Below are 15,372 nucleotides of genomic sequence, written 5' to 3'. Positions count from 1 at the left end.
AATTTCATGAGTTTTTCAGGAGGCGTACGAACCCTGCATACGTTATTTTGTCTTTCTAAAGAAGTTTTAAACACAGCAAGCCTTGAAACAACATTACAAGTTCCATTAAAATGCAGAATAATCCGCTAAATTAAACCACCAAATAAAAAAACAAGCTATTAAATAACGTAACAAATCCTCTACAATATTCTTTTTCTTTCCTTCTTAGAATTGCATCGAAGGAAGTTACCCTTGTAAATTCAGGTATGGAAAAAAAAAACATTTCAGACCTTACTCTTTAAAACAAATCATCTGGAACTGTTCAATCACTGGTCAGACTACACTAGCAATAATAGCTTACAAAAATACAAAATACATTGTATAAAACAAAGTATAAATAAAATTCCAAATCACATTGGAAAATGGGCCTAGAGTTCAAATGAATTTCTGAGCAAAAAACAATCATTTGCTTGAAATGTGCTTTCAGATCTGGCAGTGATGTGACAATACCTTTCATAAAATCACAACATTAAACCTCTTTCTACAGCCTGGTATGATAATGAATTTCGTTGTATGATGATGAATTTGATCTTCTTGCTCTCTTAATTTGATTGATGACACAAACTGCGAACAAGACAACGGTCACCTGAAATGAGAAACAGCAGCTAAGTACAAATGAGATTCAATATTAATTCAGAACATCTTATATGATTAAAAAATTGAGCGTATATACCTATGTGTGTATGTATCTATGTCCAAGTAACTTCTTCCGAACGACAGTGAACAGACCATCGAACTCGTAATGGATTCGTAATCTTCCCGTCTTTACGTTTGGCTATTTAACATGATCCTCCAATAATAATTAGTGGAGATATCAATTAAAAAAACGTTCATTATGAAGCTTAGATTTCGACATAAAATCCTTATTTTTCGAAGGCTTTCCTCCATTCAAATTATTATTCAGTGCTTCAACTCAACTTTCCGCAACAATGCTTTTATTAAAATCTTTAGCGTGAAGAAAATCATATTGAGACGAAAGATCTGTTGCCATTTTTCGTCTCGAACATGAACATTTAAAATTCTTGCTTTTGTTTCAAAGGATGTTCCTGTAATCGGGGATTTAAAATGTTTACTTTTGGGTTATCTTTCTGAAATCTGCCGCAAAATTTCACCGTTTTTTTTTTTTTTGTTCAAGCCTGAGTGTTGAACATGCTTCACTTGACATAACTTTTATTTTCGAGGTGGACTGTGCAAAGCTGGGCGACACCAGCCCAAGTATTACATAAAATACACCGCCAGCTCAGTCATTCCATCCGAGGACTGCAGTTTCGAGCTTTTATTAGCACTCGTGCAACTCGTGCACATAGCAACTTCGTGCTTAGTTGAGTGCTAATAAGCACGAAACTGCAGTCCTCGGATGGAATGACTGAGCTGGCGGTGTATTTTATGTATTTCTGCCTTAGCCCTGGTTATAGGGTGGTAACTCACTGAAAAAAAATCAGAACATATTGGCTGATTGGGTTCGATTGAACAAGTGGCACTTAATTACGGCATGGTCAAATAGAGCAACTGGTTAATCAGACTGATTGTTTGATTTTATAATGCTTGAAGTCATCAGTGGGCAGTGAGGTGAATGTCTATAGAATGCTTTCGTAGATGATAGGTTAACCAGTAATCTATTAGAAGAGAACGCTTCTGGTGAGTCGCCAATGAGACGGGTTAACCACTTGCTCTATTTGAACATACTTTTAGGGAATGAAAAAAAAAATCAAGAACAGAGAAAGATATGAGGCTTGTTGGTAAAATGCATGCACAAAAACTCCTACAATCTGTTAGCTGAAACTAACTTTTTCTCATGTAAACATTGAGGTTTCAGTCATCTGAGCAGACTCATTCATTCAAGAAAGATATTTTTGTATTGGAAAGGGTTCAAAGAAGGGTAACTAAATTAGTAAGGGGACTCTCAGGTTTAGATTATGATACCAGACTTAATAGGCTTAACATGTATAGCCTGGAGCAAAGGAGGATCAGAGGGGACATGATTCAGTTGTTTAAATTTATCAAAATGAAAGATGTAAATGGATTAAATTTTTGCGGGGAAAGCAGGACGAGGGGTCATTGTTTTAAGCTATTTAAATATCAGGCTAACTTGGAAATTAGGAAAAACTACTTTAGCAGGGCCGTGGGCACTTGGAATAGCTTACCGGAAGAGGCGGTAATGAGCAAGGGAGTGGATAGCTTTAAGAGGGCCATTGATCTTCATTGGGGACTAATTAATTGACTAGGACCAGCCTAGCAGGGCCCAGAGCCTGTTGCTGGTCCTCACATTTGTATTTGTATTTGGCTGGTTTGATGGCAAAATGCATAACATCATCAGGGACATTGCAAGTGATGTCAGGGGAGTGCAAAGAGACCTCCTAAAAATTTCCTTATTCGTACAATAATAATCATTTTCTAACGAAACCTGTATACAATATTTTTTTCTCTCTAGTAAGCTTGTTGAAGAACCTGATTTTTTTCCTTCTGTCTCAAAAAACGCCTCCATAATGTCTGGATAAGAAAAGAATGGATTATTTCTAATGCTTAGTCTACCATTTTGTAGCTGAGGGGTCAAAGGACAGGGGAGAAGAAGTGCAGAAATGTGTACAGCTGTTTATATCTTTTGGAAAGAGCACCCAACTAGGAATGAGGAAGGAGGGAGTTTTCTTTCTATGTCAGTTTCGAACCATTTTTCATTTGTAGAGGACAGATTCCAAGTAATTTGGAAAGATGTTTAAAGCAAAAGGAAAAATTCTTATGAAACAAACTGATGTTCATAATATCTTTGATACACAGTTTTATACTTTTTACTTAGAACTTAAAATGAAAGTTTTTCAATCTAAGGCTATAAAACTATGTTTTTGAATTTGAAATTTTTTTATTCAAACTGTCTACAACGATAATCTGTCTCTAACAATATTTTTTCTCGGTCCCCAGAGTATCGTTATAGACAGTTTTGACTGTATATATAGCCAGGCCCGGATCTATAAATTTTGGGCTCCCCCACAACAAAATCTTTAGGGCCCTTCCCTAGAGATCAGTAGTGTATATTTACAACGTTAATAAATCTTAGTGCTAGTTTTTTTTCCCCATTTCTTGGACCATTGGACCCCTTAAGGACATGCCCCCCCCCCCCTCGGCACTGCGGGGTCGGGGGATAGGCAAATCCGAGACTGCATATAGCGTGTTTGAGAAAGATCTTTACCTTTCTAAACATTAACAGCAAAAATACTAACAGGTGAAAGGAAATGCAGTTTGCCGAAGAAGAATGAAGAAATCTGAGAGTTTTTCGGCTATCACTTGCTGGAGGTAAACAATGGAGATGGATTAGAATTTCTTGGACAATTAAGCGTGGAGGACTTATACTTCAGTCTCTGGAACTGTCCAATGTCTGAATTTCTATTTGTGGCAAAGGCACCCTTTTGCAAAACTTTAAGGGGTGCTCAGATATTTCCCCATGGTTTAGGGTATTTTTTTCCCCATGGAAACCGATTTCAGTACAGATTAGAGTCATTAAAGTTTTACACTTTTAATAAATTTTTCATTAATGACTGGAGAAGAAATGTTTTTACATTTTTGCAAAGCAACTAAAAGCAAGGAAGTTCCAATTTCTAGGGGGGGGGGGGGCTTGAGTCCCCTCTTGCCCCCTATATAGGCATCCTTGATTTGTGGGGTTATGTTAAAGACATGGTTTCTGATGCATCCGTTTCACAGGACTGGATACAACTACCAATCCTAATTCAAATAAAAATGCATAAAAAAACAAGAAAAAAAAACTTCGAAAGAAATACAGTAGAAGACCATTATAACGCCGACCTGTATAATGCAATTCTCTATAAACCGCACTACTTTTCAGAAGTAAAGAACAGGTTTTGAAGTTTAAAACAATCCCTCTGTTTTGCAATAAAAATTGTTAGGCAAATTAAATTTTGAAAGTTTTTCATCTTTCCATCTCATTTCAATGCTTTTAAACTGAAAATTAGTACTCATTGTAAACAGAAAATACCAGATGGCTCTTGAAAATGCAGCTGTTATGCAAACCATGAAGATAGCCGAAGTGCAGTATTCTGATTGTGAAACATATTTATTTATGAATATTTAATTGTTATAATGGTGCTTTAATACTCACTGCAGATAAAACTCATTCTGAAGTGCTAATGTATAGATATATTCTGAATATCAGTTTAAAAATTTGTGAAATGACCTATATAACGCAAAATCCTGTATAACGCAAAAGCTGTGGTCCCAAGGTGTGCGTTATAATGGTCTTCTACTGTAGTATATGGACTGAAGATTCTTTGTGCTGGTAACGAAGCTGTATTGAAGGAACTGTAAAAAGAATCAACTCATGGATATGCTCATTCTTTTTTCAGCAAAATGCATTTCATTTCACCTGTAAGTATTTTTGTTATTCATGATTAGAAAAGTCAAGATCTTCCTCAGACACTCTGCACATAATACATGCACACACACAAGAGTGTGCTCTTGCGCTGGGAGGTACCTACCCTCTGGAGGGGGGTTGATACCAAATTGGGTCTGAGAGTTCATGAAAAGTATAGATACATCCAGTTCCAAAATCCCCCCCCCCCCACAACAAGGAAAAGTTGAACATAACTGACACAGGACAGGGCCGGATTTAGGGGAAGACAGGCAGGGCTAATGACCCGGGGCCCCCAAAACAAAGGGGCACCCACAATAAAATTTTTACACAAATATCCTAATTTTCCCAGGTTAAAAATATCAGAGATATACATATACAGTCGAGCCTCCATATTTCGAACTTCCACATATCGAAATTTTCTATATAGCGAAATGCCAGCAAATTTCAATATGTTCATTACATATAAAAATTGTTTCTTTGTATCGAAAAAATCTCTATATATCGAAAAAAAATTCGAGACATTCGTAGATTTTTTTTCTACTTTAGACTTTGTCTCATGAAAAATGAAGGTTAGGGGAGAAAATTATGTTTATTAAAGGTTGCAAAGAAACTCATAAAAAATCTGGGTTTGAGGGGTGTGTTGATAGGTCGGTGTTCCATTCTAGAGTTCTTAAATTCCCTTAAGTTTATTTCAAATCTTAGTTGTAACCAGAAACACTGTAAAATCAGTTTCAAGTTATCCCTTTTGTCTGTTGATTGTCATTCCTAGTCTTTTTAGCCTCAGTAAAAATCATTCAAGTTAAGTAGATTGATTTTTTACTCGTCTCTCGATGACATTGTCAAAACGAAACTCCCCTTATGTTGTGGATCAAGTTGAATTGCTGAAGAATGAAGATGTATGAAGGCACAAAAACGTAATTTCTGTTAGTTTTTCAGTCATTAACTTTCGTTTAATCCGACGCTCGTATAAATTAGAAATTAGGTTTCATGCACGAAAATGAGCTTTAATTTTAATGTTTTAGGAGATTTTTATGATAAAAACAGATTGTTTCTATGTATCGAATTTTTTTCCCGCAATTTGCTACTTCGATATATGGAGGTCCGACTGTATATCAAAATATTCGGATATATATATCAAAGTGTCGGATATTTTCGAAAATATGATGATCTTTTCGAACCCTGATTAGGGGCCAAGGAAAAGTCGAACATAACTGACACAGGCAATGGCAGTTTTGTTGAAGTCACTTCTGCAAACTGTCAGAAAGCAAAGCTAAATTTCTTTGGGGTAGGAAAAACAGGCTATTCGTTTGTGAACGCAGCCAGATCAGTTTAAAATTAGGCTTGGCCTATGAAAAATTCAATTTTTACGATAGTATTTTTACTTTATAGATTCTAATTTGGTGAAAATTTATTTTAGGGAAAAGCAACAACTGGTAATGCGTGGAAAATTTTTTTTTATTGCAGTGTGTTATTTATCAAGTAGGAAAATAATGATGAAATGAAAATATTCACCAAAAAAAGTACAGCTTCATACAAAATATTTATACTCTGCCCGAAAATATCCGACCACTTTCAAAAATTCGTATCTTTCCGAATTTTTCTAGAAATGCAGTATTGCTCAATAATTTCGGTACACTTGCAAAAAAGTGGGGAAATGTGCAAACAATGTTTCAAAGTGTATGTTTTCTGTAATGGGGGTTTTGTTTCCATAAAATAGGGTTGAAGGATTAACTTAAATCACATTTTCTAGGGATTGATAAATTATTTACACTTTAATTACTTTGAAAAGAGAAAAAAAGATGGAAAATACAATATTAAGGAAAAAGTGGAATAAAGCAATAAATACAAAGTTTGTAGTGAATGTGAATTCCAAGTAACATAAACCATATTACATATATTTAGAATTGTATAAAACTCATGACAAACATTTCAGTATTTATAAAATCTTCCACGAGTTGTGTGGAGAGTTTTAAAATGGTCAAAAATAGAGCATGTCAATTTCTGACTAAACTCCTGACTCATTTCATGCCTAAGAATGATTCCCAGCAATTTCAGCTCGGCAGTAGGTTTATTTAGAAACAATTTCATGCCATTTTATGCCGACAAATTTAAATACAGGACTATTCCCATTCCAGTCCATAACTTTCGTGCTAGATTTTTTCCATGCAGGACTGCATCAGATGGGAGAAAATTACTTTTTCAATAGCCGTACTATCTTAAGGATGACAACGTGCAAGTGAAATTAAATCTTGCATGAGTTAAGGATATCAACAACAGATTGAAAAGTCAAAAGTTTTTTCATCATTCTGTGTTGTGAAACGTTGCGAACAACAAAGCCTTCAATTCCTAACAAAAGCTATCAAGTCCCAACTTCCATAATTTGGTAAAAAAATATACGAGGCAACTTCTGAAAACGTTCCAGTTGAATATTATGTGTATATTTTTTAATGATATTGGTGATTCAATGATTTTTGGATCAGCAATAAATTGTAAGGGCTTGTTAGCAAGCCAGCTACACTTGCTTCAAATCTCACAGCATCAGTACACCCTGGTTAAAGAGAAGAAAATTATTTGTAGGGAATACCTTAGGACCTCACAAATCAATGCCTATACGAGGATCATTAAAATACAGCTCATTAGCTTGCCAATATCTTTCTATATATTTGTGGTATTGAACAGGAATTTGCCACATACACATGACAACAAAATTATACCAGCTGATGTGTGCATCACATGACTTCCTTTTACTCCAATTTAATGTCATTTCCCCATTACTGGCAGTTTTAATGTGATTCAGTAGTTTACTCTCTAAATATTAGCAACAGTGGCCAAATTGAAACAGATTTTTAAAAAATGCCAAATTTGTCGCCAAGTTGGCGACGAAACTTGGCGACCAAAAGACTGGCGGTATATCGCCAAGTGTCTGCTAAATTATAACACCACTTGAATTTACGTTGAATTAACAATGATTTCCCCCCAAAGAGGGGCAAAAGACCCCTTTAGAAACACCCGAACGCATCCAAAAGGGGAGTTGCACAACTAGACCCCATTAGGAGTCCACGTACCAAATTTCAACTTTCTAGGACATTCCGTTCTTGAGTTATGCGACATACATACACACATACGCACATACATACGTACATACAGACGTCAGGAGAAAACTCGTCGTAATTAACTCCGGGATGGTCAAAATGGATATTTCGCGTGTCTATACGTTCTTAGGCACTTATCCACGAGTGGTCGAGTACAATACTTCCTTTTTTGTAAAAGAAGTAAAAACGTTTTACACAGATTTATTTCCCCATTATTGGCAATTTTAACGTGATTCAGTGGTTAACACTTTAAATATCGCCAATATTGGCCGAATTGAAACCAGATTTAAAAATTAAAAAAAAGAAATAAAATCGCCAAATTTGTCGCCAAGTTGGCGACAAAACTTGGCGACCAAAAGACTGGCGATATATCGCCAAGTGTCCGCCAAATTATAACACCACTTGAGTTTACATCGAAATTAACAATGATTTCTCCCCAAAAAGGGGCAAAATTTCCCTTTTTTGTAAAAGGAAGTAAAAATGGTGATCATATTTGGATTCAGGAGGTAATTTTATGTAAGAACAAGTATGAATAGGTGCAGAAGCATTTTTTACGCCTCTCAATGTAATTAATTTCTTTACAACGAAAAATTTTACTTTAACATTAAGAAATCCTTACTTTTCGACTACTTTGCGGTAGACCTAAATATTGCACAAAAGCAAAAGTTTCTTTTAAAAACAATAATGCTCAACTTCACTGTGAACATGAGTCAACTTAAATTTGAAAAACAAAATCCTTAATTTAAAAAATCTAAATCGAAAAAAAAAGATCTTCTGTAAAATATTATTAATTTTAGGCCTTGTGTAATTTTTTGTAAAAGGAAGTAAAAATGTATGAATTACTATCTTTCAGGAAGGGTAGCAAAAAAGTAATTGCTTTTAATTTTATTGAATTTTCAGAATTTATGTCTGAAATTTTATTAGAATGTCTCTCTTATATGCTGTCAAATTTTCTGGAAGTTTAGTCAAGTTTAGCAAAAAAACTCACTACGTTATGATGAGCAAAAAACATGCGAAAGAAAGAAATACTTATATTGTCATGAACATAAGTGATATTTTTATGAAAACCCATAGATAAATTGTACATAGAAGCAAACTAATTTGAAAACGTTACAACTTGTTCATAGCATTTAACAATGCAGGACAATCTCAAAGAATGTCTTTCATTCTTCAAGTTTTTGCTGGTTCCCTCGATTTATGCACGATTTAATTTTCACTGGAAATTAATTTTCACTGAAGCCATATTCTATATAATGAAACAGTTACAGATCAACTGGTTTGGTTTTTATTCAGAAATTTGAGAATACTTGAATTTTTGAATTTGTCCACAGATACTTTTTTTTATATAGCGGTAGTATATTTAACACACAATTGCGTAATGGGAAATATGATTTTACATGAAAAACTTGCTTGCTCTCTTGAGATAAAACTCTCTTAATTATGCATTGGGGGCGGTCCATTAATCACGTGAGGCTTGAAAGGGGGGAGAGGGGTCCAGAAAAAATCACATGACATCACATAGAAGGAGGGAGGGTTGTAGTAATATATCATGTGTATTTATTTTTTCAACAAACGCGTAACATACCTTTCATTATTATAGTATTTGTTGTTATTATTGTAGTCTTTCATTATTAGATGATACTTAAACCTGTATTTTAAAAATATTTAAAAAGAATAATAAGATTTTTCGTAGGTACTAAAAATATACATGGTATAATATGGGGGGGGGGGGTAGTCTTCAACCTCACCATGTATCACCAAGGGGGAGGGGGTTAAAAAATGCCAAGAAAAAACATCACATGATCAATGGACGGTCCCTTGAATAAGATGAAACATAGTTACCTATCATGAAATAATTATCATAGTTGAGTGACTTTTGCATTTATGAGGTTTGACTGTATAGTGTGAATAAGTTTGATTGCAGAGTTAAACAAACAACATAACAATTTGTGTCCGTAGTGTATGAACATACCATGCTTCAGTAGCATTATGGCATCAGACGTAACATAATCACTTTTTCAAGACATAGTATAATATATTTAACATGTGTTTACCTGCAATAATAACAATCCTCCCAAACTGGCGATCCAGATAACTTTATTGCTATAAAACCAGTCGACCAACTTTTCTTTACACCCCATCTGAAACGAATTGCAAAATGTGAATCAGAAATATTTCGTACTTAGGACAAGATTATTAAACTGTTTCATAATTATTGATTTAGACAATTTTAGAAAACCTATGTAAAAAAGCAGTCAAAAACATTAAACAATGAAATGAGTAAAATTATGACAACGTGTATACATGTACAAATAAAAGCAGTTAAGAAAGAGTTTAAAACTCTGCAAACAGCTGTTTTGAGGATATAAAAGTAAACCCCTTCATCAGTGCATAAAAAAAAAATGGACAAATGAATGCAAGTTTCACTTATTCGTAGCCAAATTTTGTGAACCATTTTTCATGTATACACGTTGCTGTAATTTTTACTCATTGAAAACCTAGTCTACTTTTTTTTTAATGCAATTAATGTATGCATTGCATATCAGGATTGGCAAAAACCCCAGTGTTTTTTTAAAGCCCATGGACCCAGGGTTTTTTGGGTTTTTTTAAATAAAACCCAAAAAAATGTGTTTTTTTTTTCTTGTCTTTTTTTACGGAAAAACTGGGGTACTTGTAGCATATTGTAGTGTAAGTATATGGACAAAGTGCAAAAATTGTGTTGGGGTAAAAAAAGCTGGAAAATTCAGTGTTTTCTGAAGAAAGGTATAAAAGACGACAAAATTCAAGAATGGCGAAGTTTCAGATTTTTTTAGTTTGCATGATTACCAACAGTTAAGGCAAAGTTACTTCTTGAGTGATAAAATCTATTGTTTATTTGTTCGTTTTTTATTGCGACATTTTTTTTTGTATTTTACTTTATTGTATTTCATTTTGTTATGCAAAACTACTGTAGAACCTCAAGTAGTTTAAATCCCTTTTTACTGAATTCCAGCTTAATCAAGACATTTCTTTGAATTTTATGTTGCCTGTTTTTCTATTTTTGTGTACAGAGTAAGAAATATTAAACTTTTTTGTAAGATAATGAAAATACTGTACATCCTATTCAGTTTTCTGTCCAGCCGTTTGTAAAACCTGTTAATTTTTAAAAAAAATACAACTTGTTAATTCGAAATTTGTGACGTGTTGGGTTGCAGAAAATAATTCACATGAAAGCCTTTTAGCTAAACTAGTTTCCTCTGTACAATCTACAAATATTGAGAAAATCTGACGTGACAGGACTTAGTCAAGATAATTTGAGTTCCTTATTGACCAGTTGAAGGAAAATGTTAAATATATTTATTTAAAATCTTTGAAGCATTTTTTTAATGCCGTTAAGAGTTAAAAAATACTATTAAAGTTCAAAATTCATTTTTCATGTTCATTGTCTGTGGTGAAGAACAAATAAAAAAGTGTAAATTGTGAAAGTATTTTAATTAATTAACTTTTTTTAAAAACTTCTCAGAAAATTTTTAAAAACCCAAAAGTGGTCTAAATAATGGGTTTTTTTAAATGGGTTTTTTCAAAAAAAACCATTGGGTCCAACCCAATTGGGTCCAATCCGGCCAACTCTGTTACATATTACACACACATAGGTATTAGCAATTATTTCCAGCACCTCAATATTCCACTGTGCAGTTTTAGAACACTGAATAAACTAATGTGCATAGTAATTAACAATGAGTAATTAATGTAATAAAGTATTTTAGTCACTGCAGCATGCACCTCTATCTTAATGTGTTTATACAAATAGAAATACAAATGTGACGACCAGCAACAGGCTCTTGGCCCAATTAGGCTGGTCCTAGTCAGTTTATTAATCCTCAATGAAGATCAATGACCCTTTTACAGAGGCGGCGATTGGGACTGAAAAGTGGGGGGAGGGGGAGGCAAAAAAAAAGACAATTAAAAGCCATAGGAATGAATGAAAAAAAAGAGGGAAAAAAATATGAAATTTTGCTAGGGCTGGTTTTGAGAGCAGATGAGTGGAAATTGCTGTAAATCTAACAGCTTAACTCAGATTTTTCTCAAGATTTGATAAATTGTATACACAATAACTTTCCCCGAAAAAACACTTAGACATGAATCAGATTTACATTATTTATCCCAAAGTACTTTGAGATATCACAAACACTTGGTAATAATTTCCTTAAGCTAGTGTGGCTTGTTTAAGTAAAACAATTGATTTACTATTATCTAACAATGAAGACATAAGACAAAAGTTACTGCTCGTGCTAAGTAATGTTTTGTAAGCAGATATACAAAGTAAAACAAATAATTATGTTCTGAAAATTTTGACACTTCAGCCTCTTTTTATAATTTCTAGTTTTGGTTCCTAAATTGGAAAATAAATAAATAAATGAATCATAAAAAGTGCGGGGGGCGATCCCCCCCCCCGCCACGAATTGCCGTCATTGCCCTCTTAAAGCTATCCCCCTCCCCCCTTCTCATTACCACTTCTTCCGTAAGCTGTTCCCTCAATCCTAAAAGTGTTTTTGTGCTTGAAAAATAATGATTGGTACAAGTAGGGTGTGAAAAATACGCATTTACACCCACACACATACAAATCATTATTTTGAAGTGCAAAACTTGTTTTAGAAATTAAATTAATGCATTAGGTTCCGAATTGGTCCTGTTCAGCTAGAAAAACTATTCACGTTGCAAAGATCGCTGTCTTAGATTTTTCTTTCATTCCTATCAGAAAATCGCCAGCCAACTGCATGATTAATTGCTAAACACTCTGGAGCTTTCGGACTGGAAACCCCCTTGAGTGCCACATTTTTCAGTGTTATAATAGGCTGAGGTGGCCCATGCTTTTTTTTTTCTTCAGTGCCGTACCCGTTACTCCAAAATTGATACACAAACATAATTTTTTTCTATCTGGCACAGGATCATGTCGACCAAATTATAACCAAACATGAAATTATAGCTGCGTATAGCAATCACAAAACTACCATTTCAAAGATGCTCCTCCACAACAAATGATGATGCCAAGGTCGTATTTAGGGGAGGGCAGGCGGGGCTGTTGCCCCGGGGCCTCCACAACAAAGGGGTCTCCAAAATAAAATTTTTACAAAATATCCTTTCACGGGTCAGCAAATTTTACGTTTTTTCTCCGTGCTTTTTTTTTTTTTTTGTGTTTCTACAAAGAATGCTTGCACAAAAATAACATTATTATCGATATATTAGAAGGGGGAGGGGTGCCTCCACTCCTTCGTTGCCCTGGGGTCCCCACACTTCCAGATCCAGCCCTGGATGATGCTTACTGCGCCATATCACTGCTACGCATCGCAATGTCTACTGCATCGCAAATGGCCCATATGCTGCTTACAACTTCCATATTCTGATTACAACTTCCCATAGACTAATAATAAGAGTAGACCGAGCTTTCTCATTCTTGCTGATGTAGAAAATTGGTTCATAGATGTATCATGTGACTAGTGGAAGGGCTTGGCGAAGACTTTGGCAGCATGGTTGCTAGATGGCAGCATTATCTATAGTTTGGAACGCGACATGTATTTTAAGACAATGTGTTTTCATTAAAAAAAACTTCCAGGTGCAGAGATTGAACTGTTTTTCTTTTAGTTATGCATCATTTTGACATTAGTAATAGTTTTTGATCAGTTTTCGGTAACTTTTATTTCATTTGGAGCTGTCAGCGTTGGCGTGAACGAAATGGCGTAAACGTTTTGCGTTAACGCAAAAATGTACTCATCGGTATCTTAAATTGAAACTGTAGGTAAAAATCTTACCGTTTGCCGATTCTATTTGGGCGCTTGCATCTTTAATTGCTTAGAGAATTATTGAAATTGACTAAAGAAAATGCACAATACTATCTAAACGAAAAACTCACTATATTAACAAAATATTTACAACTTAGAATAACAAATTTACAAATCGGACTCCATAAAAGATCATTCTTCCGTGTTCCATCAACTCTATTTATTTTATTTCGCGCTGGCGTTGATCGTCTGCTACGATTAACGCCCGCTGTTGCTAGGACATCCACCAGTCACATGGTTTGGTTTATGAGCAGCTAAAGGGTTGCCATAGCTCGGTCTACTCTAATTATTAGTCTATGCAACTTTCTCCATCATACCCCACCACAAATCATACAGCCCCCCCCCTCCCCAATATGGGAGGTCAATAGGAGGTTAGACCCCAGTGGCCCAGAGGAAGAAATTGTTGGTACAGTAGAAGACCGTTATAACGCCGACCTATATAACGCAATTCTCTATAAACCGCACTACTTTTCAGACGTAAACAATAGGTTTTGAAGCTTAAAAAATCCCTCTGTGTTGCTTTGCAAACATAAAAATTGTTAGGCAAACTAAATTTTGAAAGTTTTTCATCTTTCCATCTTAATTCAAAGCTCTTACATTGAAAATTAGTACCTCATAGTAAACAGAAAATACCAGATGGCTCTTGAAAATGCAGCTGTTATGCAAACCATGATGCTAGCAGAAGTGCAGGATTTTGATTGTGAAACATATTTATTTGGGAATAACTAATTGGTGCTTTAATATTCATTGCAGAAAAAACTCATTCTGAAGTGCTAATATATAAGTATATTCTGAATGTTAGTTTCAAAATTTGTGAAATGATCTATGTAACGCAAAATCCTGTATAACGCAAAAGCTGTGGTCCCAAGGTGTGCGTTATAACGGTCTTCTACTGTATTAATCAGAACTATTATTAGTTAGTATTATTGTTAGAAAAGTGGAATTTGTTAGAAGTGATTACCCTATTCAAAGTCCGCATTTGTACAACAGATGCATCTTCGTCCGACATAACCGTGTAGTAACAGCTGTCATCGATAGGATCTGTCGTATCGGCAAACTCTTGGGGTCCCAGGAAACCGCAGCATTCAAACTGAAAATGGAATACATCAGTTTTTTTTTTTTTCTTGAAATCAGAAAAACATATAAGTTCATAAAATATGTCATAGACAGTTATTGAAATTTCTGCCACTAAAATTTACGTCAAAAATTTGAAGATGGCAAAAAAAAGGTTCACAAACGTGACTGTGTCGCAAGACATAAGCAAACTGTTGATTCAATACATAGAGATATTGAGCACCATTCAACAGAAAAATGGACATTTTGTCCGTTTTGCACGTGACATTTTATATACTTCATTAAAATTGATAATTTAAAAGCATAATTAACAAAATTTTGTTGCCTGAGAAATTACAAACCTATGTGTGATCTCCTAAGCAACAAAATTCTGCTTATTACCATCTAAAATTACTTTTATGATAAAATATATGAGTTGTAAAGCATGGGAGGAAATGGCAGCATTTTTGGGGGATGGCCCAACACACAATTTTTTACAATGGTTTAACTTATTTCTAAACAAATATGAGATATGTTTCCTTCACAATAGAACTGTAGCTTTCAAAACCTACAATTTGTTTTATCATCACTATATTTATAGAGCAAAAATATTAACTAATTCATACGGCAAATTACAAGAGGTTGACTTAAGATAAATTATCTTTTTAATGGCAGCTTTTGTGTGGAATGACCCATTGACAGTTTCAGATAACTTAACTTTGCAATAAGCGGCCCATTTTTCTTATATATCTAACTTCCGTTCTTCTTAAAGACTGGATTCTAAATCGATCGTAAACAACTTTTCAAGAAAAGGAATGAAAGTGATATATTATCTGGCATATCATCTCATGATAAACATCAAATTCATTGCAAAAAAGATTTTCATATAAGCCTAATATTTCGTTTTCATTAACAAACAAAAAATTAAATGTGAGCACTATTACCAGAAACCTTTTGCATTAACTATGAAAAATGACGAAAAAAACTTAGTTTGTTTTCAATATTTACT

General features: G+C 34.4%; 1 protein-coding gene across 1 annotated transcript in view; it reads right to left on the bottom strand.

Annotated features, from left to right (window-relative positions):
- Nucleotides 1-520: 520 nt before the first annotated feature.
- LOC129227485 (tetraspanin-18-like) overlaps nt 521-15,372 on the bottom strand; it is a 68,012-nt gene continuing 53,160 nt past the window's right edge. Inside the window, exons 7-9 of the mRNA XM_054862060.1 lie at nt 14,272-14,400; nt 9,546-9,632; nt 521-625 (exon numbers count right to left, since the gene is read on the bottom strand). Of these exons, the coding sequence (XP_054718035.1) occupies nt 521-625; nt 9,546-9,632; nt 14,272-14,400 (321 nt within the window). The remainder of the gene's footprint in view (nt 626-9,545; nt 9,633-14,271; nt 14,401-15,372) is intronic.

Source organism: Uloborus diversus, chromosome 1 (assembly GCF_026930045.1).
Source record: "Uloborus diversus isolate 005 chromosome 1, Udiv.v.3.1, whole genome shotgun sequence".
Lineage (NCBI taxonomy): Eukaryota > Metazoa > Arthropoda > Arachnida > Araneae > Uloboridae > Uloborus > Uloborus diversus.
This window is presented reverse-complemented; position numbering and strand designations above follow the sequence as displayed.